At 44.1% G+C, this 24,886-nt stretch overlaps 4 protein-coding genes across 14 annotated transcripts in view; 2 read left to right on the forward strand and 2 right to left on the reverse strand.

Annotated features, from left to right (window-relative positions):
• scrib (scribble planar cell polarity protein) overlaps positions 1-11,486 on the reverse strand; it is a 68,000-nt gene extending 56,514 nt beyond the window's left edge. For 6 of the 10 annotated variants that reach the window (XM_070217058.1, XM_070217053.1, XM_070217059.1 and 3 more), the window contains exons 1-3: positions 11,246-11,486; positions 10,092-10,512; positions 1,656-1,773 (exon numbers count right to left, since the gene is read on the reverse strand). In XM_070217058.1, coding sequence (XP_070073159.1) covers positions 1,656-1,773; positions 10,092-10,253 — 280 coding nt within the window. In that variant the 5' untranslated portion in view covers positions 10,254-10,512; positions 11,246-11,486. The remainder of the gene's footprint in view (positions 1-1,655; positions 1,774-10,091; positions 10,513-11,245) is intronic. The other 4 variants (XM_070217060.1, XM_070217062.1, XM_070217056.1 and 1 more) reach the window with 2 other exon arrangements.
• A 321-nt stretch (positions 11,487-11,807) lies between these two features.
• On the forward strand, positions 11,808-15,299 carry PNPase (polyribonucleotide nucleotidyltransferase 1). Of its 2 annotated transcripts, none has more exons than XM_017142899.3 (5): positions 11,808-11,937; positions 12,002-12,194; positions 12,255-12,674; positions 12,749-13,969; positions 14,628-15,299. In XM_017142899.3, exons 2-5 carry the CDS (start codon positions 12,049-12,051, stop codon positions 15,154-15,156), a joined length of 2,316 nt encoding a protein of 771 aa, XP_016998388.2. In that variant the 5' UTR covers positions 11,808-11,937; positions 12,002-12,048; the 3' UTR covers positions 15,157-15,299. The 2 variants fall into 2 exon arrangements, with proteins under 2 accessions (XP_016998388.2, XP_070073166.1); XM_070217065.1 differs by having other exon boundaries at positions 11,814-11,900.
• A 243-nt stretch (positions 15,300-15,542) lies between these two features.
• On the reverse strand, positions 15,543-22,484 carry Gcn2 (eukaryotic translation initiation factor 2 alpha kinase Gcn2). The gene is made up of 10 exons (XM_017142898.3): positions 22,065-22,484; positions 21,835-22,004; positions 21,273-21,778; positions 20,589-21,216; positions 19,956-20,525; positions 19,723-19,902; positions 18,915-19,416; positions 17,373-18,425; positions 15,875-16,836; positions 15,543-15,815 (listed from the first exon to the last, which is right to left on the reverse strand). Exons 1-10 carry the CDS (start codon positions 22,131-22,133, stop codon positions 15,689-15,691), a joined length of 4,767 nt encoding a protein of 1,588 aa, XP_016998387.2. The 5' UTR covers positions 22,134-22,484; the 3' UTR covers positions 15,543-15,688.
• A 516-nt stretch (positions 22,485-23,000) lies between these two features.
• Ugt35D1 (UDP-glycosyltransferase family 35 member D1) lies at positions 23,001-24,659 on the forward strand. Its single transcript, XM_017142901.3, has 2 exons — positions 23,001-23,275; positions 23,332-24,659. Exons 1-2 carry the CDS (start codon positions 23,044-23,046, stop codon positions 24,657-24,659), a joined length of 1,560 nt encoding a protein of 519 aa, XP_016998390.2. The 5' UTR covers positions 23,001-23,043.
• Positions 24,660-24,886: the final 227 nt, after the last annotated feature.

A 24,886-nucleotide genomic window follows, 5' to 3' on the forward strand; every position in this document is an offset into this window, starting at 1 on the left:
TGGTTAATATTACTAACTATAAATGTAAATAGATTTGTACAAGTTGTAAAATAGTTAGGAACTTTTAAAATTTCTAGACACTTTATAGTAAAACAGAAATAAAAAAATATTTAAAAAAAAATTTTTTTTTGGGTTTACAAGTAATTTTATTGGTGCTAATTTTAATTTTTTTATTAATATTAAAATATTAATTTTTAGTTATTACAATATTTTTAAAAATATCATAACTTTTTCCAACTCCATATTAACTATCAAATCGTTTTTTTTTCAGTGTATTAATGCAATAGCCTCGAAAATTTGCTGATTTTCGTTTTGCGACCAAGTGAAACTGAAACCTTTGGACGGAAATGGGAAGCGCCACATCGACGTCATTGTCGATAATATTATTTCAGGGGCTGCGAATGAATGAGCCGTTTGGTATTCGTATTCGTAAGCAGTTGCGTTCTTGTTGCCATGGATATTTTGTCAAGTGGAGGGGTTTCTGGATTTTAAATAGCGGGGCGTATATACCGTAACTTCCTCTGCAGTTGATTTACTTATTCAAGTTATTTTCTGTATATACAGCATATATATTTTGTTTCCATTTATTATGATATGTATGCGCGGCATCGCTTGAAGAACACTGCTGCACTTGACTCCAATTACGGGTTTCTGTTTACGGATTTATGCTCGCTTGAGCGGAAAATGCATATACGTGTGGGGAGAGGGGGCTATGTTATGGGTATGCCGCTGATTGAGTCGGTGGTTGTGCGTAGCGTAGATATGTAGAAGTTTCGCCCGGGTAAAAGTTATTAAAAACCCAGCTGCATCTTCTTTGTCTGAGGAAAACAGACAACTTGTAGGAAAACATGAAAAGAGCAGCGAGCAGCGGCAATACGGATGTTGCATGCGCCAACAGAGATAAGACAATGCAATTGTTTGCACTTAAATTGAGTTTAAAGTCGTTGAAAGTCTGTAATACAGAGCAATTTACCAAGATAAAAGAGCACAGGAAGAGCACTTTTAATGGAAAATCAGAACAAAGCTGTGAAGGGAAGTGAAAAGATGACTAACGCAAGGCATTAGATGAGTAAAGTTAAGGGGTTTCTCAAAATAAATAGGTTATCATTAGGGTTCGTGACTAATTTAATAGTTCAAGAATCGATTCTCCTTTAAATGATTTATTTTTAAATTGCATTTAAATATGTATAAGCAATAGGTTATTAATTAGCATTGATTGTAAACCAAAAACTGTGTGCAAGAAGTGCAATTAGTAGAAACTCAATAACCACGTAGGTTGACAGCTCGGCATTTTCCCTAATTAGGTTCATATATCTGGCCACAAAATGGGAGAAAGCTGAATGCGTCATTTGATATGCTGATTCAGTTGCAGGCTCATCAATCCGAACCGCAGATATGTATTTATATCTGTATCTGAACAAAGCCCAGGCCAATCAATGACACAGATGCAATTATCATATGCAATTGTTACCATTGCGTGTGGCACTCGATGGATATGGATGTTATATCGAATCCTCCCTCAATCCGTCAATCAATCCTAACAGCCAACCGAAAAATATCAAAATCCATAGTCCATCAATGTCACTTAGAGCATCATGGGCACTTGTTGCATGTTTATTGGGGGTCTATTTTTGCTTTTTTCTCATAAAACTTACCATTGCGTGAAACATCTAGCTCGACGAGATTTTCAAAGTTTTGTATATCCGGCGGCAGGCGGCCAATTTCATTGTCACTCAGTCCCAGCTTTCTCAGGCGATGCAATCTGAAGAAATTCTGCAAGCACGAGAAGAGAGGAGATACAAGATTTAGACCTCAGCACGATTTAAAAGGGGGAAAAAGACAAAAGCCATTGGGATTGCAACTCAGTTAGTTCGTTTTCGTGGTCATAAATCTTCGAGGGGTTGTCATTTGTTTGGTGCCGTGACCCGTCGTCGTCCAAACAGTCAGTTTACCATTAGAATCCTGCCATTTCTTTTGGCCAGCTTTCCAGAGCTTTCCTTTCGACCCAGACAGATAGACATGTCGCCAACAATTCATTTATGAAAATCACGACTTCGATTCGAAACTTGGAAATAAATTATGTTGGCACTCCACGCGGACTTTCCAAAGTGAAGGGAATACCCAATACCCAATACCCATACCCTGACCTTCCTGCAATGTGGAGTAGTTGAATACTCATCTTTTTGGAAAGAAAGTTTCGGTTTCGGCCCCCCCACTGACTGACTCGCTGAGTCATAGACCTCAAGGTTAACAGCCCCTGCGATTTTTATCGCCCATTGTTGCCTGAGACTCTTGGGGTTCGGGGTTCTTAACTTGGGGCAAGGGAACCCAAAAGAGCAGTCGCCACCAGAATAATGAAAATAATTCGTAGTTGTGGCCGTAAAGTTTATTAAATTCTTTCTAGTTTTTTTTTCTTCTGCTGAATTTTTTGTTATGTTCTTTGTTTGCCCCACATGACAATAGAAGTGGCCAAGTGCTGGCGAGTTGTTGACCCAGTTCTTTTGGGGCTCTGAACAAGCGAATTCCGCACCTCGGCCAAGAAACACTAGCTGTTGGCCATTTACGGTCATACGAATCGAAAGGAATTTTTTTCTGGGAAGGGCAGACCATAAATTCATTTTGATATCCCCCCAAAAAATGATTTACACAACTATGATATTTTAATTTGCAAAAGTGCATATGACAGGGGAAATAAATCTCGCATTAATTGAAAGATAAATAAGCTATATTGAAAACATAATGATAAGGTTGTGCGCGTTCCCTTTCATCCCCATCTATATATAAAATAATTATATTTTTAATACAGATAAACACATCATTTTCCAAGTCGTAAAACCCTCGACTAATTAAAAAAGTATAATAATTATAGCGTAAACATGCTAGGTATTTTAAGTGTGTGCCTCAAACCAGAAGAAAAGTCAATGTCACAAAAAGAAACCACTGAACAAAGGGGCTTTTATTTTAAAGACAAAGCGGCTTAGGCTCCATCAGTGTCAGCTGCATTGCTTTTGGCCACCTACAATGGCCAGATTCCGTTTGCTATTTATGCACAGAAAAAGCTAAAAGCGAAAAGCCTTTCAACAAATCATGCGTCAAAAAGTTGCAACTGTCAGCGGGAAAAAAAGCAGCAAAAAATGTAGAAAAAATTCAGGAAGACAGGAAAACGTAACTTGCATATATGAAAATGGCCCACAAAAAGGGGCAACAGAATGGAATGGCCGAGAGACAAAAACGAGGACAAGGCATGACGACAATAAAAATGAATGCGAATTGTAAACTTTTCGCCAAGTGGTAGACCCTCTTTCCCCATATTTTTTTTTGCCACCCAACCAAGCAACAAAAGCCCACGCTGCAACTCGGGCTTGTTGTATGTATCTTGGCCATAAATTACCGGCCGGTCGGTTGGTTGGTTGGTTGGTCTGCCGGCCGGCATATATAGCCATGAGTACGAGTAACTATGGAGGGGCACTACCAGTTTGTCTGGCACTCGTATATATGGCAGATATAGATATATTGTAGACTCACTCACTCGGCAGCACACTTTTACTATTGTATCTAGTCGGAGCAGGCGCACAGCAAGTGGCAGTCAGTGGTCGTCGCATTTGGCCTGGCCAAAAACCCAACACAGTTCGAGGTTGCATCACAGACAACAGCCGACAAGTTGCTGGCTGTTTGAGCTGCATCATCATCATCGTGTGCATAATTCGATTTCTGCCTCGAAACTGGAAAACTAGACTACGTATAACGAAAAACAATTCAATTTGGCATTGTTAAAAGCCTGGTCGGAAAACCAATTTGCGCTGGCTAAAAGCAAAACTAATAGACCCCGATGGCTCTGGATTTTGGATTCTGAATTCCATCGTCCAGTTTTCAGAAATCCAGCAGCAAAAATCCAGTGCAACTGCACTGAACCATGACCTCTGGTATATGGAAATGTGCGCTTCGCTGCCCGCCAGCAATTTTTTAATGTGGCCCAGTATCTGCAAGTGTAATCTGAAAAAGCCAAATGTATCTGGCCCACTCACACAGCTCACAGAGAACACAGAACGCAGAACAGCGGGGTGTACGCACGTACAGACATCTAGCCATATAAAACCATATAGTCGCAGTTGCCGAGTGGTGTGTGCATGTTGCAAATGACTAGGCGCCCAGAAAACGCTGCACAATCGCCATGAAAACGGGTTCTAGATACATTTTTCGGCACGAATATATATCTCAGCGGACGCATCTGCAGCAGCCGCTGAAACCAGCTGAGCTAGAACAGCCAACAGCACAGAAAAAAGCGGACGGAAGAGACGGACAGACAGCGGCAATTATGTGCAGAGCTGGAGCTGAAGACTACGACTACGTTTAGTATTTCACGCCGCACTGGAGATACAAATTGCACAGAGAAAAAAAATGTTAAATATTTTAAAATTATTAAACAATATAAAAACATAAATAATATTCAGTCCTACAACCATTAAATCAAAACAACAAAATAAAAAATAAATAAAAAAAAATTAAGTTTTATTAATTTTTTATTACTTTGATTAATTTGAATTTTTTAAGTATCGAAAATGTAAAAAAACATTTCTGCAAGAATACAAAATATAGTTTTTTTTCAAGTGAAGTTTGGAGTAAAAACTTAGATTTAAAACCAATGTCCCGGGTTCAATACACACCGCTTTCTTTTACAAATATATTTTTTTACATTGAAAGTAATTTTGATGTTTAATTTACCTAAATTGGTAATTGTTAAGAAATATAGTTAAGAAAATAGGTAATTGTTAAGAAATATAGTTAGGACATTTTTAAATCATTATTATAGTTATTTTTATCAAATTTCTCTCTCTGTAAGTGGATACAAATGGCTGCCGGTGCCTTTGCCACGGCAACAGCAACATAGGAGTCGAAAAATATACAAATATGTGTAATCGTCGAACAAACAAGACACGAGCTAGCGAGCTTCTCCAGTGGCATCCGCACCGCAGAAGGAATCGGAATCGGGGATTCGGAATCGAAATCGAAATCACAGTAGTGTCTGCCTTTGTGTATCTGGGCGCCTGTTCCAATCTGTACATCTTCATTTTTCTATCCAACATTTTGCAGCCCCCGAAGTGCAGTGAGTGTTTGGTTTGTGTGCTTGTGCCCCGATGCATTTGTCATGCCAATGCCAACAAGCCAAGAAACCAGCCAACGACTTTCTTTATGGCCGCCTGCAGACGATGCAGCCACCGGATAAAACAGAGAATAAAAGATCCAACTGCTAGTCAGCGGAAAAGCACTTAACCGCTCCTCGTTTCCCCAAACAGCTGCTTGGGAAATTTAGTATCTTTTTTAGATGCAAATAAATAAAAACTGCAACGCAATAACCATATCAGGCGCCATAAATCTCAGTTGCATCTTGGCCGAATCTCGACTAAAAATTCATTATTTTGGCTAAATAACATTTTAAACAGCTGCAAACAAAATGCTCTCTCAGTGGTTCGCGTCGCTTGGACGCAATTGTTTGATACAAAAGCCTTCACAAACAATTAAGTGGAAAACATTTATTTATTTATAGGCAGCAAACCGGTTTGCACAAGCTCCAAGCTCAGTCAGTAGTGGCTAGAATAAAAGTGGTAAGCGATGGGGAATGCGAGAGAGGAGCGTTGTTGTAACGAAAACGAAATGAAAAACTCAAAACAAATCGAATGAAAAATTCCACAAGTGAAGTACAGTTCGTCTCGAGGCTATAAGATAAGTGCAGTTATATCGGAATGAGGCTTTAATCACGGAAAGGTGCTAAAAATAAAACGGATAATAGTTTTGTTTAGAGCAACACAAATTGGCGATTTTTATTGGCATTTTAGTTTGCTTTATTCATTATTTTCATATTTTTAAGAATTGAACTATAAATCACAGCTACTTAAGTTTCTTTAGATTTATTTCTTGTATTTTCTACCTATTTGGATTTTTTTAAAGGCTGACAGATATGTTTCTATTTTATTATGAATTTTTAATGCAATCACAAACGTCATATTTTTTTACGGTATTTTTTAGAACAGCCATATATCACATTAAATGTATGCGTTTTAATAGTTATTTATTTCATGGAAAAACTAACCTTTTATCACTTTCCAAGGCGTTACGATGTATTTTTTACTACTTCTACTACAAATATTTGTATACAAATGGAAATATTTTATACCTTATCTATTTATCTTTCAAGTTCTACATAAATTCCCGTGAAAAGCTCTAAAGATATATTGATGTTCAACATGTTGCCAAATCCGAGTTTTGTTATCATTTTTTTGGATATTTTTTTGGGGTAACCAGCAGGTGCTAAAGCCAAGTTATGCGCCGAGTAGTGAGTAGCGTTCACTTAGCCAAACTCACTAAAAGCGGACCGCCATTTTAGATTCTTTGCTGGCTGTTTTCGTAGCTGTTGTTGTCGTCGAGTTCGCTGTGTCAGGTACGCGCGATTACTACCAAATGATGTCATTGCCGCTTGCTTCTGGCTCTTTTCTTTGTGTGTGTTCAATAGCCAGACTGCCGGTTAAGTTTTCACAAGAGCCCCCGTCCCCTGGCCTCTAAAAAAAAACAAAAAAAAAGGCACCTGCTCCGCTTCAGGTTTCGAAAGCCAGAAAAGCGAATAACCAAAAGGGGGAGGTGTAGGTGGGTAGGTGGTCGGTCTGCTAAGCAGGTTGAACCTCAGGCCCATTGGGGCAATGCCAGGCGATAAGGTGATTACTCGGTATCTTATCTCCGAGCGTGACTAATTGGCCCAAATGAATGGGGCCAGCAGCGGTTGTGACTGTGAATGGGTATGGGTTTTCGGGTGGTTAGTCGTCCACCTTTAAGAAGCCAATTTCATGCCTCCACAGCGTTTCCTTGGGGTAGGTTATACTACATACTACATAGTATCTGTATCTGAACGATGAAGAGCCCTAAATCGAGCAGTTGCATCATGCAAATTACCAATTATATGGAATAGCATAGAAGGAACGACGCGGAGACGAAGACCCATTAAATGATTGCGGAAAATGCTAAATTCAAAACAGCATTTTCCCATTCAATTGCCAGCCAACTCCATCTGATGAAAGCCAACGAATGGTCGCAGATTGAGGCAGATTGTCGCCGAGTTAGCAACGATTCAATTGAGGAAGACAGTTTTCCATTACACTGGAAAAATACAAATTCTCACGGATTTTAAAATGGAGAAAATAATGAAATATGAATAACAGAAAAATTAATACAATAAATTCATCATATAAAGGTTATATTTTTATTGGAAGAAGGGATCCTTATCATTAGTAAAAATATGATGGTAATTACAGAAGAAATTTTAAGACCTATTTAATATTTGCTATATAAAGCTAAAAATTGCGGAAAAACACTTAGCAAAATTATTAGTAATAGTAATTAAACGTTTAAAATATTTAAAACTAGTTCATCCTTTTTAAATGTAACTTAATTATCTATGGAATATTATAAGAACTGCCTAGAATCGATTTTTAGCCTTTCAATCATAGTTTAATATCCTTTTTTTTAGCGTGTACCCTCCCCACACGTCGATGCTATGACAACGCGGAAATTGTGTACCGCTCTCAACAATCCACAAAAAAAAAAGGGTTGAGTTTGAGTCGAGCGATTCCATCAGCAGAAGCTAAACTGAAGCAACAATCACATCCGCCGCTGTCATTTGGTTCGCCATTCAAACGAACTCGGCAGCAGAACATCATCATTATATGGGAGACTTGTCCATTGTAGTTGCTGCTGTGGCTCCGATGTTGCTGCTGTTGCTGCCCGGCAGCAACATGTAGTTGCTGCTGCTGCGGTTGCAACATGTGACTATAGAGCGGTCTGAATTTGCATTAGAAGTTCATTAGTGAGTGCGGCTAAGCGGGAAGGAAGCTCGATGAGAATAGCTGGGGGAAAAATAGGAAAACTCTAAGGCACAAGACTCTAAAAAGCTGACCGCAAATGAATTGCAACCAGAGATCCAATATCTTTAGCCTCCCCCGCCGACAACTTGTTGCCATGTCAACGAGGGGAACAGCTATATAGTACTAATGTTTATGTCCGACTGCCTTGTTTACTTGTTTATTCAACAGCTGCAATCGTGGCGGAAGACGACCGCTGGCAAAAGCCAAATAAACAACAGCGACAGAATTATTCACCAGAGAATTATTTGGAAAAGAAGCAAAGCGAACACGACCACACCCAATTTATGGGCCATTATCAGGGCACTTGGCCACTCTAATTAGAATGCTGCACTTTGGCGGGGAGCTTTGATCATCGGTTGCGTAATTGCAGATTCAATTATGCAGCCACTCGCCATTATGACTGCTGCTGCACTGTCAAAGAAAAAAAAGAAGGCTACTCAAAAGCCCACTTGGCTTTGCATTTTTTCCCCCCATTTCCCCGCATTAATTAAAGACTTCCGGAGAACTTCTTCTTTTGTCGTAATTGTTGTCTTGGTAAATGGTAAATGGCGAGATGCCCCAGCAGATAGCTGACCAAAGGAGAATGGGGGCTTTTCCACGGTGGAAAATATAAAGAAAAAAGAAGGCAGAGAATGGCCCTGGGCGGGGTCAACGCACCCGGGGATGCAAATTACGAATTACGTGCCCAGCCATCAACCCCTTGAGCTTAGGACAAGTTTGCCAACGCAAAGCCATCCTCAATCGCCGCCAGACAAGGCCGTTGTGTTCCAAGTTGTTAAACAGATAAAAAAAAAGGGAAAACCAAGGGGTTCGAGCAGATCAAACAGTCCTTATCGGAATGTCCAAGCGTCTATTGGCATTTATCTACATCTTTTCTAACTGCTCTTTATTTTTCTTGGAAATTTATCATGATTCTGGGATCGTTTAGTATATATTTTCATAAATATAGCTATAAATAAATTCATTAATATTCCAGGTAATTAAAAGAAAAACAAAAGGAATACCTGTGGCTTTTTCTCTATATATTTTAATACAAACACTGCATCTATTAATATTAAATTTCATTTACCACCCACTATCTTATGTAGGTTTCACTCCAACAAAACCTGACTCGACGCAATTTATTCAATATCCCACGCACTTTGAACTATGACATTTGCGGGTTTGCACCACCCAGCAGCAGCCCAAAGTTGAGATTCAGTCAGCCCAGGTTGATTTTCCCGGGACCACGGTATACAGTCGAACTTCTTTGACCTGAACTACATTTTTTCGCATGTTTTTAAATTAATAAATAATTATACGGTTTTGTTGCCTTTGTTACTTACAGAATTAAATCATTATTTACAAACATTATTTCTTTAACTTTTTTATTTATGTCGAATATCATATTGGGGAATTTTTCTTTAATGAGTTATTACCCTTAAAATTTGGAATTTCACATTTTTATTCAACACTTTATTATCTCTCCTATGAATCATTAAGTTTTTAAAGCCAATAAACTTTTTTGTTATAAAAGTAAAGAAACAAACAAATGCGTTCATTTTTAAATTGCTTTATGCTTGAGGTTAGATTTTTTATTTGTAGTTTTAAAGGAATCTTTTGAAAATTAGTGTTTATTTGGAAAAGAATGCAAAATATTTCGAAAACATTGGGAACTAAAATGTTATGGATAAAAATATTATAATTATAAACTTTAATATTTGTTTTTTTAGGAGCCATGTATTTAATTTACAATACAAACAAAATAAATATTTTTATAAAAAAACACTACTTTTAATTTTATTCCGTTAATGAGTGTTTGAACATAAAAGTTTAAAATCAAAAAATGAAATAAGGAATAATTCGTACTAAGAAAGGAATCTTACAATATTTCTCCCCAAAATATGTTTTGTTTTTTATTTTATAGTTTAGTAAAAAGTCTTTCCTTCCAAAAGGCCAGTAAAATATGGTTAGTTATAAAAAATCAGAAAAAAAACTAAGAAAGGATCTCACAATATTTATCCTTAAAGTACCCAAAAATATGATTAATTTTTTTTAAAATTAGTAAAAAGTTTCTCCCAAAGTTTATTTTAAAAAATAATAAAACAATAAAACATTTTGTCGCCAAAACATTTGTTCTTCGTTTTTTATTTAAGATTGTTTCCTTTGCACTTTTAGAGAGTTTCTGCTCCATCCACTCACCTTGGGCAAGTCCCGGATGTGGTTGGCGTCCAGGAAGAGCTCCTCGAGGGTGCGGGAGTAGCGCAGGATCTCCTCGGGCACCTGCGGCAGCGAGCAGTGGCGCTTGTCCACGAACTCCACCTGCCGGTTGCAGCCCTTGAAGATGGGAATGCACTTGAACATGCTGCTCGTCTTCGGCCGCGTCGGCTGCGTCTGCTTTTGCTTTTTGGACGTCGTCTTGCCGGCTTTTCGGTCAATTGGGGGGTGGAAAAGGAGGAGGAGTTGGAGGGGGTGGTCTATATTATGTTATATCGCAACGTTGGCTCGTTTTCGATCGTCGGATGTCTATTAACTTGGCTAACTGGTTGGACACTTTATATTTTTTTTGCTTTTTTCTCTATTGGGCTTTTACTTATCGCACACGTTTCGCCCACATTTTTCACTGCAATTAAATTAAACATTTTATTTGTATTTATTTTCCCAGATTTTCACATTACGTTACGTTACGAAAAGGCAAAGGGAAAACGTAAGAAAGGAAGTTTTTTTTTTGTTGTTGCCTGGCCTTGCCATTTTGTTGTTGCTGCTCGCTGGAGTTTTTTGTTTGAGCGAAAGAGAGAGAAAAGAGAGCCAGCCGCCTACACACAAACATACATACAAACGGCGGACGCACAAAAACGCGCCTGTGTGGGTAATAAGCGAAATAATGAATAATAATCAATTCTAATTGGCACTTTGTTGGAATGCCATAAAACGCATTGCATCACGTAGTTTCAAAAAAAAAAAAAAGAACGCATCGCATTTGTTGCTTCCCCTGGACTGCGAATCTGGATGGAATGGCGGAATGGTGAAAAACTTGAGCGGAAAATTAACATTAATGCGACACACCCAAACAGACGCACACGCACACAGGGAAAGGGAAAAACCCGAAAGCCGGGAATCGAAATTGGAATAACTTTACGTGGTTTCTCCACATTTTTGTGCCCACTGTGCAGGCGGCGTATGTTTTGGAATTCACACACACATACATACGCGTACGCAGGACAACACATACACATGCATGCGCAACAACAAAATTCTTAGGCGGCGAAAAATCAGCGAAAAAGAGAGACAGAGAGAGCGAGCGTTTTCCCAACGTTTTTCGCACGCTTTAACACGTTATTCACGCGAGTATTTACTGTAGTTACAGGGGGGCCACACAAAACAACACAGAAATCGCGAAGCGCGTCTAAAAAACGAACACGTACACGCGCGCACACGCACACACTCGCACGCACATGCAGCCACAAAAACAGGCGGGTTTTTTTTCTTCACTTTCAAAAGCGGTCGAAAATCACGAGCGTCGGGCGAAAATCAACCGTTGTTTTCATCCGCGTTTCCAATTTTTCTCGTCCGTCCGCGCAACAACAACAATGTGTTCGTCGTGGGATGGGATAAAGTCGATAGTTTTCGGGATTATTTTTATGGTCTCACTAAAAATGACGCAGGGCTAGCCGAGACACGAACCGTACCGTGCGCCATTTTCAGTGTGACCATATTCAGCGATGGTTTGTGTCTCCGCTTAGCCGAGACGCGAACCATTTCTCTGCGTCACTTTTAGTACGACCGTATTTCCGTTAGCCGAGACACGAACCAGTCGCTGCGTCACTTTTAGTATGACCATGCTAATTTATCGGCATTTATCGATTATTTTTGAAAATGGGCGCCAAAAATGGCGCCAGCTGTTTTTAATTTCGTCAGGTGGCAACTCCAATCGCACACATGTTGCGCACTCTACCTTCTTTTAAAAGGGCATATCGATTTATAAGATTCAATAAATAAGAACTAACAAAAGTAATAGTTTTAAATAAATCATATAATTAAAGAGAAAGTACGAAGCAAATATTAAATTTTATTTTGAAATACTAAACTTGAGTTATATCATATTTGTGTAGGGTACCAAACTCCCGACCTGGCCTTGTAAAGCCGGCACTTTTAGATAATGGCCATGATTTTCACGAGGAAAACGCTAAAGCTGCTCAATTACCGCCTGAAATGCCTGACTCTAGCCAGTTCCGGTGGAAAGAGACGTATCCAGAGCAGCTCCAATGGAGAAGCGCCCTCCGTGGAGGTGAACTTCAGCAATGGGTGAGTATGTGCCCTCCACTGGAAGCTCCATTGGTAAAAACACCCCTCATTCCCCCGCAGACGTAACATGACCTTCAGTTCCGGCCGCCTGGCGAGATTCGCCAATGGAACGGCCGTCTGCCAGATGGGCGACACCGCCGTCATGGTCACGGCGGTGGCCAAGGCGAAGCCCAACCCCGGCCAGGGCTTCATGCCGCTGGTGGTGGACTACCGGCTGAAGAACGCCGCCTCCGGCAGGATACCCATGAACTTTATGCGCCGCGAACTGGGTCCCTCGGAGAAGGAGATCCTCTCGGCCCGCCTGATTGACCGCTCGCTGCGCCCGCTCTTCCACAAGGACTACCGCACGGAGACGCAGCTGGTGTGCAACATGCTGGCCATGGACGCGGTGCACAGCCCCGATGTGCTGGCCATCAATGCCGCCTCCATGGCGCTGTCCCTGAGCGATATTCCCTGGAACGGACCCATCGGAGCAGTGCGGTAAGTGGTTTATTGAATAGAATCCTGGTTTATTCCAAGGGAAAACCTCCTAATTAACCCCTAATCTCCTCTAGCGTTGGCCTCTGCGACGGCGAGGTGCTGATCAACCCCACGCGCCGCGAGCTGCAGTCCTCGCAGCTCGATCTCGTGGTCTCGGCCACCAAACAGAACCTGGTGGTCATGCTGGAGGGCAGGGGCAACGTGGTGCTGCAGCAGGACCTGCTCAAGGCCATCAAGCAGGGCACCCGGGAGGCCCAGTTCATCATCCACGAGATCGAGCGGCTGCAGAAGGCCTACGGCAGGCAAAAGCGCGAAGTGGAATCCTCGGACGAACCCGATCCTGAACTGGAGCAGGCTGTGAGGAGCATGTGTGAGATGCGGCTGCGGGAGATCTTCCAGGATGCGCAGCACGACAAGATCTCGCGCGACACGGCGGTGAATGAGGTGCGCTCGAATGTGATTGACAAGGTGTGGAGTTCCTTTCCGGACACGGAACCCTCGCAGATCGGCGAGCTGTTCAACCAGGCCAGTAGGAGCATCTTCCGGGAGCTGATCTTCGAGCGGGGACTGCGCTGCGATGGAAGGGATTACGACCAGCTGAGGAACATCTCCTGCCAGGTGGACATGTACAGGCCGCTCCACGGATCCGCTTTGTTCCAGCGCGGCCAGACGCAGGTCTTCTGCACGGTCAGCCTGGATTCGCCGGAGAGCGCGATGAAACTGGATTCGCTGGCCGCCTTGGAAAGCGGCGGCCTGAAGGCCAAGAACTTCATGCTGCACTACGAGTTTCCCCCATATGCCACCGGGGAAGTGGGTAGGATTGGGCCAGTGGGTCGGAGAGAACTAGGCCACGGCGCTTTGGCCGAGCGATCCCTGCTGCCCACCCTGCCCAACGACTATCCCTTCACCGTGCGCCTCACCTCCGAGGTGCTGGAGTCCAACGGGAGCAGCAGCATGGCCAGCGTTTGTGGCGGCTCCCTTGCTTTAATGGACGCCGGCGTGCCGGTGAGTGCTCCTGCTGCCGGCGTGGCCATCGGCCTGGTCACCAAGTTCGAGAACGAGGACACCAAGCACCTGCAGGACTACCGCATCCTCACCGACATCCTGGGCATCGAGGACTACATGGGCGACATGGACATGAAGGTGGCGGGCACCAGGAAGGGCTTCACCGCCATCCAGGCGGACTTAAAGATTCCTGGAATCCCACTGAAAGTGGTCATGGAATCGCTGCAAAAGGCCACGGATGCAAAGTCAAAGATTCTGGACATCATGGGCGAGGCCATCAGGGAGCCAAGGTGGGTTCTTAATATTTATACTCTTGCAGAGGGTATTATGATTTCAGTGAAGGAAGTATCTATATTCTTGATCAGCATCACTAGACGAGTCGATCTAGCCATGCCCGTCTGTCCGTCCGTTTCTACGCAAGCTAGTCTCTCAGTTTTTAAGCAATCGGAATGAAACTTTCCCAAAAGTCTTCTTTCTATTGCAGGTAGTATATAAGTCGGAACCGGGCGTATCGGACAACTATATAGTATAGCTCCCATGGGAAAGATAGGAAAAAAAAGTTTAAAAAATTATAGCTTCGATGATTTTTTAAATATTACCCTCTACTCTTGGGAATATTATTTTTTAAATGTCTATGAAAAAATCGGAACACTTTATCATATAGCTGCCATAGGAACAAAATTATTGCTTCGTTGGTTTTCATTGTATCCTCCTCTACTCTGGGATATGACTCTTTTTAAATATTTACGAATTTCGATTTTAATTTTATCAAAATGAACTACTATATCATATAGCTGCCATAGGAAAGTCAAAAAAAAATAATGTCAAAATAATAGTAAATATAACATTTTTGCAATTTGTAAATTAATAGGAATGATCTGCAAGGGTATATAAGCTCCCTTTCTTGTTCCCAGCCTGGTTTTAGTTACTCATCCTTTAATCTTACAGGAAATACCCCAAAGACAGCTGGCCCGTGAGCGAAACCCTGACGGTGGAGCCACAGCAGCGGGCGCAGTTGATCGGTCCCAGTGGCCTGCACATGAAAAGGATCTATTTAGAAACGGGCACCTCGCTCACCGCCGCCGACGAGACCCACTTCAATGTGTTCGCTCCTTCGCAGGCCGCCATGGACGAGGCCAAGGAGCTGATCGAGGGCTACATGGTCAGGGAACGAGTGCCGGACCTCGAGTTCGGCGGAATCTACACTGCCAAAATCACGGAGCTGCGGGACACCGGGGTGATGGTCATCCTGTATCCCAGCATGCCGCCCGCCCTGCTGCACAATTCGCAGCTGGACCAGCGCAAGATAGCCCATCCTTCGGCTTTGAATTTGGAGGTGGGTCAGGAGATCCAGGTCAAGTACTTCGGGCGCGATCCCGTCTCCGGCTTCATGCGCCTCTCGCGAAAGGTTCTCCAGGGACCCGCCGTCGCGATTCCCCGTTCGCTTAACAAATCCGCCGGGGAAAGCGGAACGTGAGAGGATCAGGATAAACTATGTACAGTTCTCGGTTGTTATGTTCTTCCCCGCCGGAAGACACACTTTCAAATCATGCAACTTTATTGTAGGCTAAAAAATTTCGTGTTTAAAACTTGTACGTGTATAAAAAATATTGATGAAGATTTAACGTCCTTTTGTTATGGATTGGAAACCAGGATAGTAAGCCTCTACTTTAAAATATATATTTCTACATTAGGAATTTTTTTTTGCAAGTTTTCAACTATTCCTTTGACTTAGGCGTTTTTTTACTTCTAACCAAGTAAGATATAATCTATTTGCTTATAACTAAGAGCTCTCATTAAAGAAAGTATTACATGAAGGGGCAGAATCTCATAAATTCCACTCAATCCAATATTAAACTGATCTTATATGAACGAATTTTGATTCGAAAAAGGTTAAATGGCACGCAGGAAGTAGAATTTTTGGCCAGAATAATTTGTGACATTCGAAGCTTAAACTAATGGCGTAAGACTACTAAGTAGCAACGCCCGATCTGTGCATTTGGTGTTGGCTAGATGATGACCCGGTAGTAGGAATCGGAAATGCTGTACAAGGCCACGATTGGAGTCTTGGCGTCGCTCAGATGGTCCACAACCTCGTCGTTTATCTCGGATATATAGCGTTTGTATTTCGGAAATCTAGAATAGATAGATTATAGATTAGGATATATTAGACTAAGAGAGATTCACTAGCTCACCTCTCGATCACAAAGTTGATTTCCGGTTCAGTCTCTTTTTTGCGTATCTCCCGGGGATTGATGGCGCCCACAATGGCGTTTACCACCGCAGGCGGCAGCTCCACCACCAGCACCACGAAGGTCTCCTTCTTGAGGAACTGCGACAGAGTGGAGCTCATCTGCGTGGCCACTTGGTTCTCCAGGCGCCGCTTGTAGTTCGCCGTGGGCTTGTCGTGGGTGAGGAACGTGACCTGGAGATTCGGCAGCTGGCTGTAGCTGTTCTTTATCGTGGCATTCGATCCAGAGGTGCTGAGTCCATTCTCCCTTTCCCTTCCGCCGCTGCTCCTGTTGTCGCCGGCGCCCAGGCTGCTCAACTGGCTCGAGTTCTCCACCGTAGACCCATTAAACCCATCCGTGCGCAGCAACTTCTGGATAAACTCCACCAGTTCGCTTCTGGTCAGGTGACGCTCCTGGAAGCGCTCCCGCTCGAAGGATCTCACCCGCAGCGAGCCATTCTCCGCCACCAGGATGACATGCAGAGCTCCCAGGCGGGCGAGATCCTGTGCCTCGTCGCCCAGTTCGCTGGCCGCTTCCACGATGCCGCAACGGATGCCCACCGACCAGAGCAGCCGCATTATGTAGGTCACATCCTTGAGCGGCGGTCGGGTGCCGCACACACAGATGCCCACATCGATGGCGCGACAGTCCTTGGCGTACTCCACGCCCACGGCAGCCACCAGTTTGTCCAGCGAGAAGGTCAATCCCGCGCCACTGAGAACTCCTCGAGCGGTCATGGCGGGATTAAAGCTCTGCGCTTGCTTCTGGAACTCGTGCAGCATGGAATCGTATCGCTCGCCAATGGCCAGAACCGAGGGATGACCCGAGCGATTGGGTTTCAGGTCGGCAGTCATCTGCCACACGATTCCGCCGCTGCTGGCGCGATCGAAACTGATGGGCAGACCAGCCCAAATGTGAATGGGGCACTGAAAAAGGGAAGGGAAGTGGTTATCACAAGGTTACTATCTCAAAAGCAGGGTTCGGAAATTGACACACATGTTAAAAACATGAAAAATTGTATTTTACAGTATGAGTAAAATTGTTGACATATGTGTCATATACAAAAGTCTTAAAATGTGAAATATAATTGTAAACACACACAGCTCACTTACGTTTTTTACACAATGTGTTATTACCACGACGTGTTTTTTTACACACTGTGTTTTTAGCACAAATGAAAGTTACATTTCACTGACATTAACGAGTCGAAGGGAAAATGAAAAATCAATATGGGTCAAAAACTCATTGTGTTCAAAACACGCTGTGTAAAAAACACGTCGTGTAAATAACACAAATAACATATGTGTGTTATTTATGTTTCTAGCATATGTAGAATACAATTGTTTACACACAAGTAAATAACTTTTTTTGAACTTAACACTCTGACATTTAAATGTTAATAACACAAGTTTTCTACAGTGTGTGTTATTTTTCGAACCCTGCTCAAAAGTTAGTCACCAACCTTTACACCCAGACTGTAGGCCAGTCCCACCACCGTTTCCAGCTCCCTCAGCGCTCCTCTGGCCAGCGAGGCCGCCTCGCCCTTGCCGCGCATCAGGGATTTCAGCGCCGAATCGTCCACGGTGCTCCTGGAACCGGTCAGCAGAAAGTTGGCCAGCAGCATGTCCATCAGCGTTTGCGCCGAGGTGCGCGACTTCTCCATAATCCCTGTGATACTCGAGTGGAACTGGAAGCGCGAGATGCGCGACTCGATAAAGTCCATGGTGCCCTCGAACAGAGCTCCATATTGAGCTTTTGGTACGTTGCAGAAGATGAGAATGGCCCTAAGCAGATTCGTGTGGTTCATGCGGATCGCCAGATTCTTTTCCCTCAAACGCGGCAGCTCGCTGGTGATCTCAAACGCCAGGGAGAGGAGTTCCGCATCCACCAGATGGCTACCAGTTGTAGGTGCTATGATATCAAAAGAGCAGTCGTAGCTCTGCTTGGGATGGAAGTTAAACACCCGCTCCTCGCGGTAAACGCGATCCACGCAGTAGCGGCGGATGAGATTCACGCTGTTCATGGTCACGTGGCGGGCAAACTGGGTGCGCAGATCGCAGGGCAGGACGACCACGCATCCCGAGTGGGTCATCAGGTGGACGGCATTGGCGCTGGCATTGGCCGCGCTGTTCCTCGCGGAGAGTGGCGACAGGAGCGGTGAGTCCACCTCGATGGCTCCGTGTTTGCGGAAGAGATTCACCACCTTGGCCTTGACGAACTCAATCACGGGATTCAGCGAGACTATGTCGTCGATTATGATGGCCGAGTTCCAGGACTTCATGGCCCGACTGCTGCCTAAATGGTAGGTGTGCTCCAGGACCTCGTCGCTCTCCTGCTGCAGACAGCGGGCCACCAGATGCTTGTAGGCCTTGCTCTGCGGATTGGCGAGGGCGTGGCGCAGCATCTCCTGCAGCTCGTTGGCCTCCAGCTGGGCAGGTGGTACCAGGTCCGAGATGAGCAGCTCCTCGGCCGTTGGCCGCTGGGCGGGATCGTGGTTGAGCAGCCACTGAAGCATCTGGGGGGTTATATACAATAGTAAGTCATTCTAAACTTCTTAAACAAGGATTGTAATAGAGCCCTGCGTGAATCATTCAATTTTTGTTTTATCATAGTATGCCATGAAATTTTTGATTTGTTTAATTCAATTCTATGTGAAATTAATTAAATGTTTTTCTAATTCATTTCGAATTGAATGAATAAATGAATAGTTTTTATGAATTTGCCAGATTTTTGTTGTGTTTTTTTTTTTTTAACAAAAAATTAAAAATTTAAAAAAAATCAATTTTAACTGTCTTAAAAATAAAATTCACAAAATTATGGCCCTTTTCTTCAAAAGAAATTGTCGTTGGAATTATTTCGGAATTCATGCCATTCATTCATTCAATTCTATTAAACTCAAAATTCAAATTCACTCAATTCTATTAAACTCAAAATTCTAATTATTTCATTCATAAAAACAAAAAATTCAAAATAATTCGTTGAATCTCTAGATTGTAATATTCACCTTTACAGTTTTCTCGTACTTTGAATCCTTGAGCATCGCCTCTGGTATGTTGATGGACACATTCCTCAGCGACATGATGGTCTGAGCCCGTTCCATGCTCGTGTCGAAAGGCGGTTGACACATTTCGAAGAGAATAATCCCTAGCGTATACATGTCCACCTTTTGATTGTAAACGGACTTCGAGGCATTCCCTGTCAATTCAGGGGCCACGTAGAGCGTGGTTCCCACCTTTCCCGTGCCAGTTCCATCCTCTGTGCTGGTTATTTGATTAACAGGCGCCGGGGCCGCATATTCGTGGGCCTGCAGGGCCAGAAAACTGGTGGTGGCCAGGCCAAAGTCGCCGATCTTGATCTGATCGTGCGAGTCCAAGAAGATGTTCACTGGCTTCAAGTCGCGATGGATGATGCCCTGCTGATGGATGTGCGCCAGACCCTCGGCGATTTCCCTAAACAAACGCCACAGGCGATCTGAATCATCAAAGAGATTATCATCGATGGCGGTGCTGTAAGGAATGAGTTTTTGACATTAAAGCGTCTGAATTGTATGTTGAACTAAAAAATTCACGGTTTTCTAGAATATAAGAATTCACATTCTTTGAAATGGTTAAAACTAACATTTAAGATATCATGGTCCATATTGGTTTTTCATTTTCCCTTCGAACCGTTAATGTCAGTGAAATGTAATTAAACGTAATGTTAAAAACACAGTGGTAAAAAACACGTCGTGTTAATAACACGTTTGTTTTTCATGTTTCTAACATGTGTGTAAATTTCCGAACCCTGTTATTCTCTGAGAAAATCTTCCTCACCGCAGTGTGCACTTCTCGCAAAACTCCATCTGGATGTACATGACCTGCATCAGAGGCTTTGGGGAGTTGGTCTTGCCCCTGGTGGAGTCGTCCTCCTCCTCTTCGTCATCGTAGACAGCCACTTTGCCATTGGAGTCTACGAACTCGATGCCATCTGAATCGGAATCCTCCATGGTGGGTCTGTTTTACCATAATATAATTATTTAAACCGAAGAGATAAGTTATTTCCTTACATATAACCATTCCACATGCTGGACGAGCTGTCCTCCTCGTCCTCCTCCAAAGTGGCTCCCAGTTGCGGCGACTTGGCGGGCTTCACGCTCAGCTCCTGCTGACTCTGCGACCACTCGCCACCCAGCAACTTGTCCATCTCCTCCGCATCGGCGTCGTCCACACTCTCTATCCAACTGTTGAAGTAGCGCACCACATTCTCGTGATTCAGCCGCGATAGCAGCTCCACCTCGCGCGTCATCTTCTTGTAGAGCTGGCGACTCCTCGCGGGCAGTGGAATCCGCTTGATGGCATACTCCCGGTTGTCCAGGATGTTACGCACCTTTAGCACGTCCCCGAAGGCGCCCTTTCCCAAATACATGAGCACCTCGAACTCGGTGCGCAGGCGGGATTGACTGAGGGCCAGTGTGGGTATCTGGTAGGGCATGGCGGGTCCCGTGCGCTGGACAGGATTGGGATGGCGCTGCTGTGTCACTGGCATCACCTGCTGCTGCTGGCCGTTGTCCACGTAGAAGCGCAGGAAGGGATGTTCCAGCAGCTCGGAGGCGGAGAGCGTGCGGTCTGAATTGCATCTGTAATAGGGGAATTATATGATTAGTAGGAAATCTATTTATTCCTTTGCTATATCATAATACTTGTCTACAAAATCGCGCATCTCATAACTGTTCGTGGGCATCAGGCTCTCTACTAAGGCGCCCAAAGCGGGCAGATCCCCGCGACTGCTGCTCTGCCCGGTTCCACTCAGCAGCTCCAGAAGATTAGGCACCAGCGAAAAGTCCGAGACGCGCACATTGCCCGTGTTGTCCATGAAAACGGTGCTGTCCAGCAGGTGGCTGTGCGAAACACCCTTGTTGTGCAGGAAAACCAAGGCATCCAGGACGCCGCGGGCCACCATTCGGGCGCCGTCCATGCACCAGCCTAAGGAGGAGGAGATACTAAACACACTGGTGCCTAGGAGGAAGTCCTGGACCAGGTAGACCAACAGGCCTTCCTTGCGCTTGATGCACAGCACGCACTCGTAGGAAACGAGGTTCTTGTGCTGCAGTTGGGAAAGAGAGGCCACCTGCTTCTCAATGGCGGCGATTACGTCGTCCACACGATGGCTTCCTAAGCACTTTGGTTCGCTGCTCCAGTGGCACTTGCCCCCGCCAACGCAGGGCTGCTCCAGCTGGCCGTACTTGATGTTCCACTCGCTGATGTACAGCAGCTGGCCGCAGTGCATGTCTATCCCCGTGTAGGCGATGCATCCCCTTTGCGAGTGACCTATATAACATATAGTTTAGTAATTATAAATTTTTAGAGAGCGGGGAAACCCTCACCCACGCAGCAGCCCCTCTGTATTTGCCTGCCCATCTTGTGGAAGTAGAGCGTCTCCGTGTTGCGGTGATCCAGGCACTTGGAGGGGTAAATATGCCCCCTGTAATACGGCGAGGAGTTCTCGGAACTCTCTGAGGAGCTGGGATGCCGGGGATTGGACTCGCTCATGCTGCGCCTGGGCTCGCCGCGCCGCTTGGCCTCCGTCTTGAACATCTCCTTGCGCCGCTCCACCTCGTCGATGAGCGTCTGGCGTTGCAGCGACTCCCGCTGCCGCTGCATGTCCTGCAGCTCCTGATCGCGCTTCTGCTTGTCCTGGAGCATTTGGTCATAGAAGGAGCCCTTCGGTGGCTTGTTGTGCTCGAGCAGGAAGGCCTGAACGGTCTGGGCCAGTTCGTAAATCATAACCTCGCCGCGCAGCTCCTGGGATTGGGCCTGCAGCTGGTTGCGCAGCTCCTCCAGCAGCTGATCCGACATGCCCTTGGACTCCTCGAGAGAGATTTTGGGGGGTCTGGGGGGTAGAATGATTAGTTGAGTTCTTTAGGGGGTTTATCAACGGGTTCCTACAATTTCGGGTACTTGGAGGGACAGGTGACGTGCAGCTTGGTGCACACATAGGCCTCCAGTCCGTTGGAGGAGTCCCGCAGCGGGGTCAGCTGGATCCGGATGTCCGTGGGCTTCCACAGCGAGGGATTTGCCTGGGGCCGCAGGTCCTCCACATCGCCGCCAAAGATGGACTGTTTGGTTAGAGATTAGAGATTAGTTGGATGGTTTATAAATACAAAACAGCTGCTCACTTTTATGACCTCCAGTTCTTGGGTTTGCCGCTCCCGGAAGGATTCCTTGGTGGCCATTTCGTCCGCCATTTGTTCGTAGAATCTCAGTTGAAGGGGTCTTGAGTCAAATCCCGGCTACATTGGGTTGCTTTGGAATACTGGATCGGTGGTTCTCCCCTCTTTTCCTCTTTTTCCACCGGGTTATAAGATTTGCAGCCGGTCTTCTGCGCTGGCAGCTGTTTCCCAATCAGCTGCGTTCTGCATCACTTTGCCTCGTTCTTCGACTGGGAATCAATGCCGAATCGATTTATCCGCTGGTTTATTCCGTTTTATTGCGTAAATGTGTCCACCTGTTGCGCTTTTTTGGTGAATTTTCCCGGATAAGAAAATTTTTGCGTATTTGTACTTTTACTCGTAGAAATCAGGATGGCAACTCTTTTCCTTCAATGGAGTTGCCATCCTTCTGATTTTGAACGGTTGATGTTTCTACCTCTATCGGCAAAATCGATATTTTGGCGCCAACGTTTAAATAGTCCCCTCTATTGCTGAAAATCTGTTTCAATTTTATAACCAGATTATTTATTGTCACCCGAGTCCCACTTTCAAGAACCATTGAATAAATCGCAATTTACAAAGTCTTTTTCAGAGTTTCTGGAGATATAAGAGTGATTTCAAAACCCCATCTATAATTTAAAATGTCGAAATCTTTGAAAAATAGATGTCAAACCGTTCATAAAAAGATAGTGGGTGTAATGGATTAATGTATTTGAAGATAACATTTTAATGAGCGATTCATGACAATGGTGATTGGCAGCTATTTTGAATAACCTACTTTTCTGATATTGTCTTTCTCCGTTGATTTAGCTTATCTATAGTCAAATTTTGAAATTTTTGTTGGTTCGCACCAGATTTCTGATATGCCTTATCGTTCGAGAACACAAGATTTTTCATTGGCGAGCTGAGCCATTTAGTCTTCCATTTGATCTTGAACAGTCCAAATATGTGGCGGATCTTTCTGCTGGTGTTTCTTCTGCCGGGTTATTTGGAAGGTGCTCGAATCCTGGCTCTGTTTCCCATACCGAGTCCTTCGCATTACTTTTTTGCCTTGCCCTATCTGAAGAGGTTGGCCGCCGAGGGTCATGAGATAACCACTGTGAATCCGTTTCCTCTCAAGGAGCCTGTGAAAAATATACAAGATGTTCCTATTCTGGAGGTTTTTGACAACTTTAATGGTAAGGTGGTACTGTATTTTATAGTTTTTCGATAAAATAATGAAATATCCTTCCAGAAATCCTTAAATCTGCCACCTCCCCCAGGAGCACTTGGCGCGGTAGTGATTTCATCAATGAATACACCCTCAACCTCACAAACATAGTGCTGAATAATGAGGGGGTGCGTCGTGAGATTCTCGGCCCCAAAAGTCCTCATTTCGATCTTGTGATAATGGATCTCTGGCGGATCGACGCTCTCTGCGGTCTGGCGGCCCATTTCGGGGCCCCAATTATTGGAATGGCTCCATATGGCACCGACTGGAAGATTGACGAACTAGTAGGCAATGTCTCACCAATGTCCTACCTGCAATCTCCCTCTTCTCGACTCCACAATTTGGATACTTATGGAGGAAGATTGTCACACTTTATAGAACGATCTATTTCCTGGATCAACTACAAGTGGCGGCATGCGGAAAAGCAAAGGGAGCTCTATAGGAAGTACTTCCCGGGCATTGCCAAGGAGAAACCTCTCTCGGAGACCTCCAAAAACTTTGCTTTAATCCTCGTTAATCAGCACTTTACATTGGCTTCGCCACGTCCCTATGTTCCCAATATGATCGAGGTGGGTGGTCTGCATGTCGATCAGAATCCTAGGATGTTACCCACCGAACTAGAGGACTTTATCCAGGGTGCTGGTGACGCAGGAGTAATCTACTTCTCCCTGGGAACCAATGTCAAAAGTAAATCTCTGTCCGAGGATCGAAGAAGGGTTCTGCTCGAAACTTTCTCCGGTTTACCACAGCGAATCCTGTGGAAATTCGAGGATGATCAGTTGCAGGGGAAACCTTCAAATGTTTACATAAGCAAGTGGTTTCCTCAGCAGGATCTGCTAGCCCATCCCAAGGTTAAACTCTTTATAACCCACGGCGGTCTTTTGAGCACTGTAGAGAGCACCTATCATGGAAAGCCCATGTTGGGTTTGCCTTGCTTCTTTGACCAGTTCCGCAACATGGAACATGTTCAACGAATGGGTCTGGGTTTGGTTCTCAATTTAAAGGAAATGACAAGAGATGATTTCAATTCGACCATTATACGACTATTGACGGATCGGAGTTTCGGGGAAACGGCCAGGATTACGGCAGCCAGGCATCGGGATCAACCCATGAAGCCCATGGAAAAGGCCATCTGGTGGACCCACTACATCCTGCGGCACAAGGGAGCTGCCCACATGCGAGTGGATGGAAGGGATTTGGACTTTATCAGATACCACAGCCTGGATGTCCTGGCCACCTTTTTGATTGCTTTGTTAGCTATCCTAGGAGTTGTCGGTTATTGTGTGGTTAAAGCCTGTAAAAGCTTTTCATTTGTGAAAAGGCACAATAAGCTAAAGAAAAAGGTTCAATGAAATAAGTATGTATTTTCAAACCATTAATTCAAATAAAGTTCAACTACCCACACTGAAGAAAAATCTATGTGAAATGTTCATATCAATAAAAATCCGATATGAATAATGTCAAACTTATGATTCAAGCATATCAACTTGATAGTTTCATACCAATTAAAATACCAAATGTAGTATTTTTCGAAAAAATATTGTAAAATAATGTAAAAATGATATGAATAACTCGATCT

This window comes from Drosophila takahashii, chromosome 3R (genome assembly GCF_030179915.1).
Source record: "Drosophila takahashii strain IR98-3 E-12201 chromosome 3R, DtakHiC1v2, whole genome shotgun sequence".
Classification (NCBI taxonomy): Eukaryota; Metazoa; Arthropoda; class Insecta; order Diptera; family Drosophilidae; genus Drosophila; species Drosophila takahashii.

Coding starts and splice junctions, on each gene's coding strand:
- PNPase (XM_017142899.3), top strand. CDS start 12,049: ATGGCCATGATTTTCACGAGGAAAACGCTAAAGCTGCTCAATTACCGC. Junction 12,195..12,254: donor GAGGTGAACTTCAGCAATGG/GTGAGTATGTGC, acceptor ATTCCCCCGCAG/ACGTAACATGACCTTCAGTT. Junction 12,675..12,748: donor GGACCCATCGGAGCAGTGCG/GTAAGTGGTTTA, acceptor AATCTCCTCTAG/CGTTGGCCTCTGCGACGGCG.
- Gcn2 (XM_017142898.3), bottom strand. CDS start 22,133: ATGGCGGACGAAATGGCCACCAAGGAATCCTTCCGGGAGCGGCAAACC. Junction 18,426..18,914: donor AGTACGAGAAAACTGTAAAG/GTGAATATTACA, acceptor ATAACCCCCCAG/ATGCTTCAGTGGCTGCTCAA. Junction 16,837..17,372: donor CCTACAGTCTGGGTGTAAAG/GTTGGTGACTAA, acceptor TCCCTTTTTCAG/TGCCCCATTCACATTTGGGC.
- Ugt35D1 (XM_017142901.3), top strand. CDS start 23,044: ATGTGGCGGATCTTTCTGCTGGTGTTTCTTCTGCCGGGTTATTTGGAA. Junction 23,276..23,331: donor GGTTTTTGACAACTTTAATG/GTAAGGTGGTAC, acceptor ATATCCTTCCAG/AAATCCTTAAATCTGCCACC.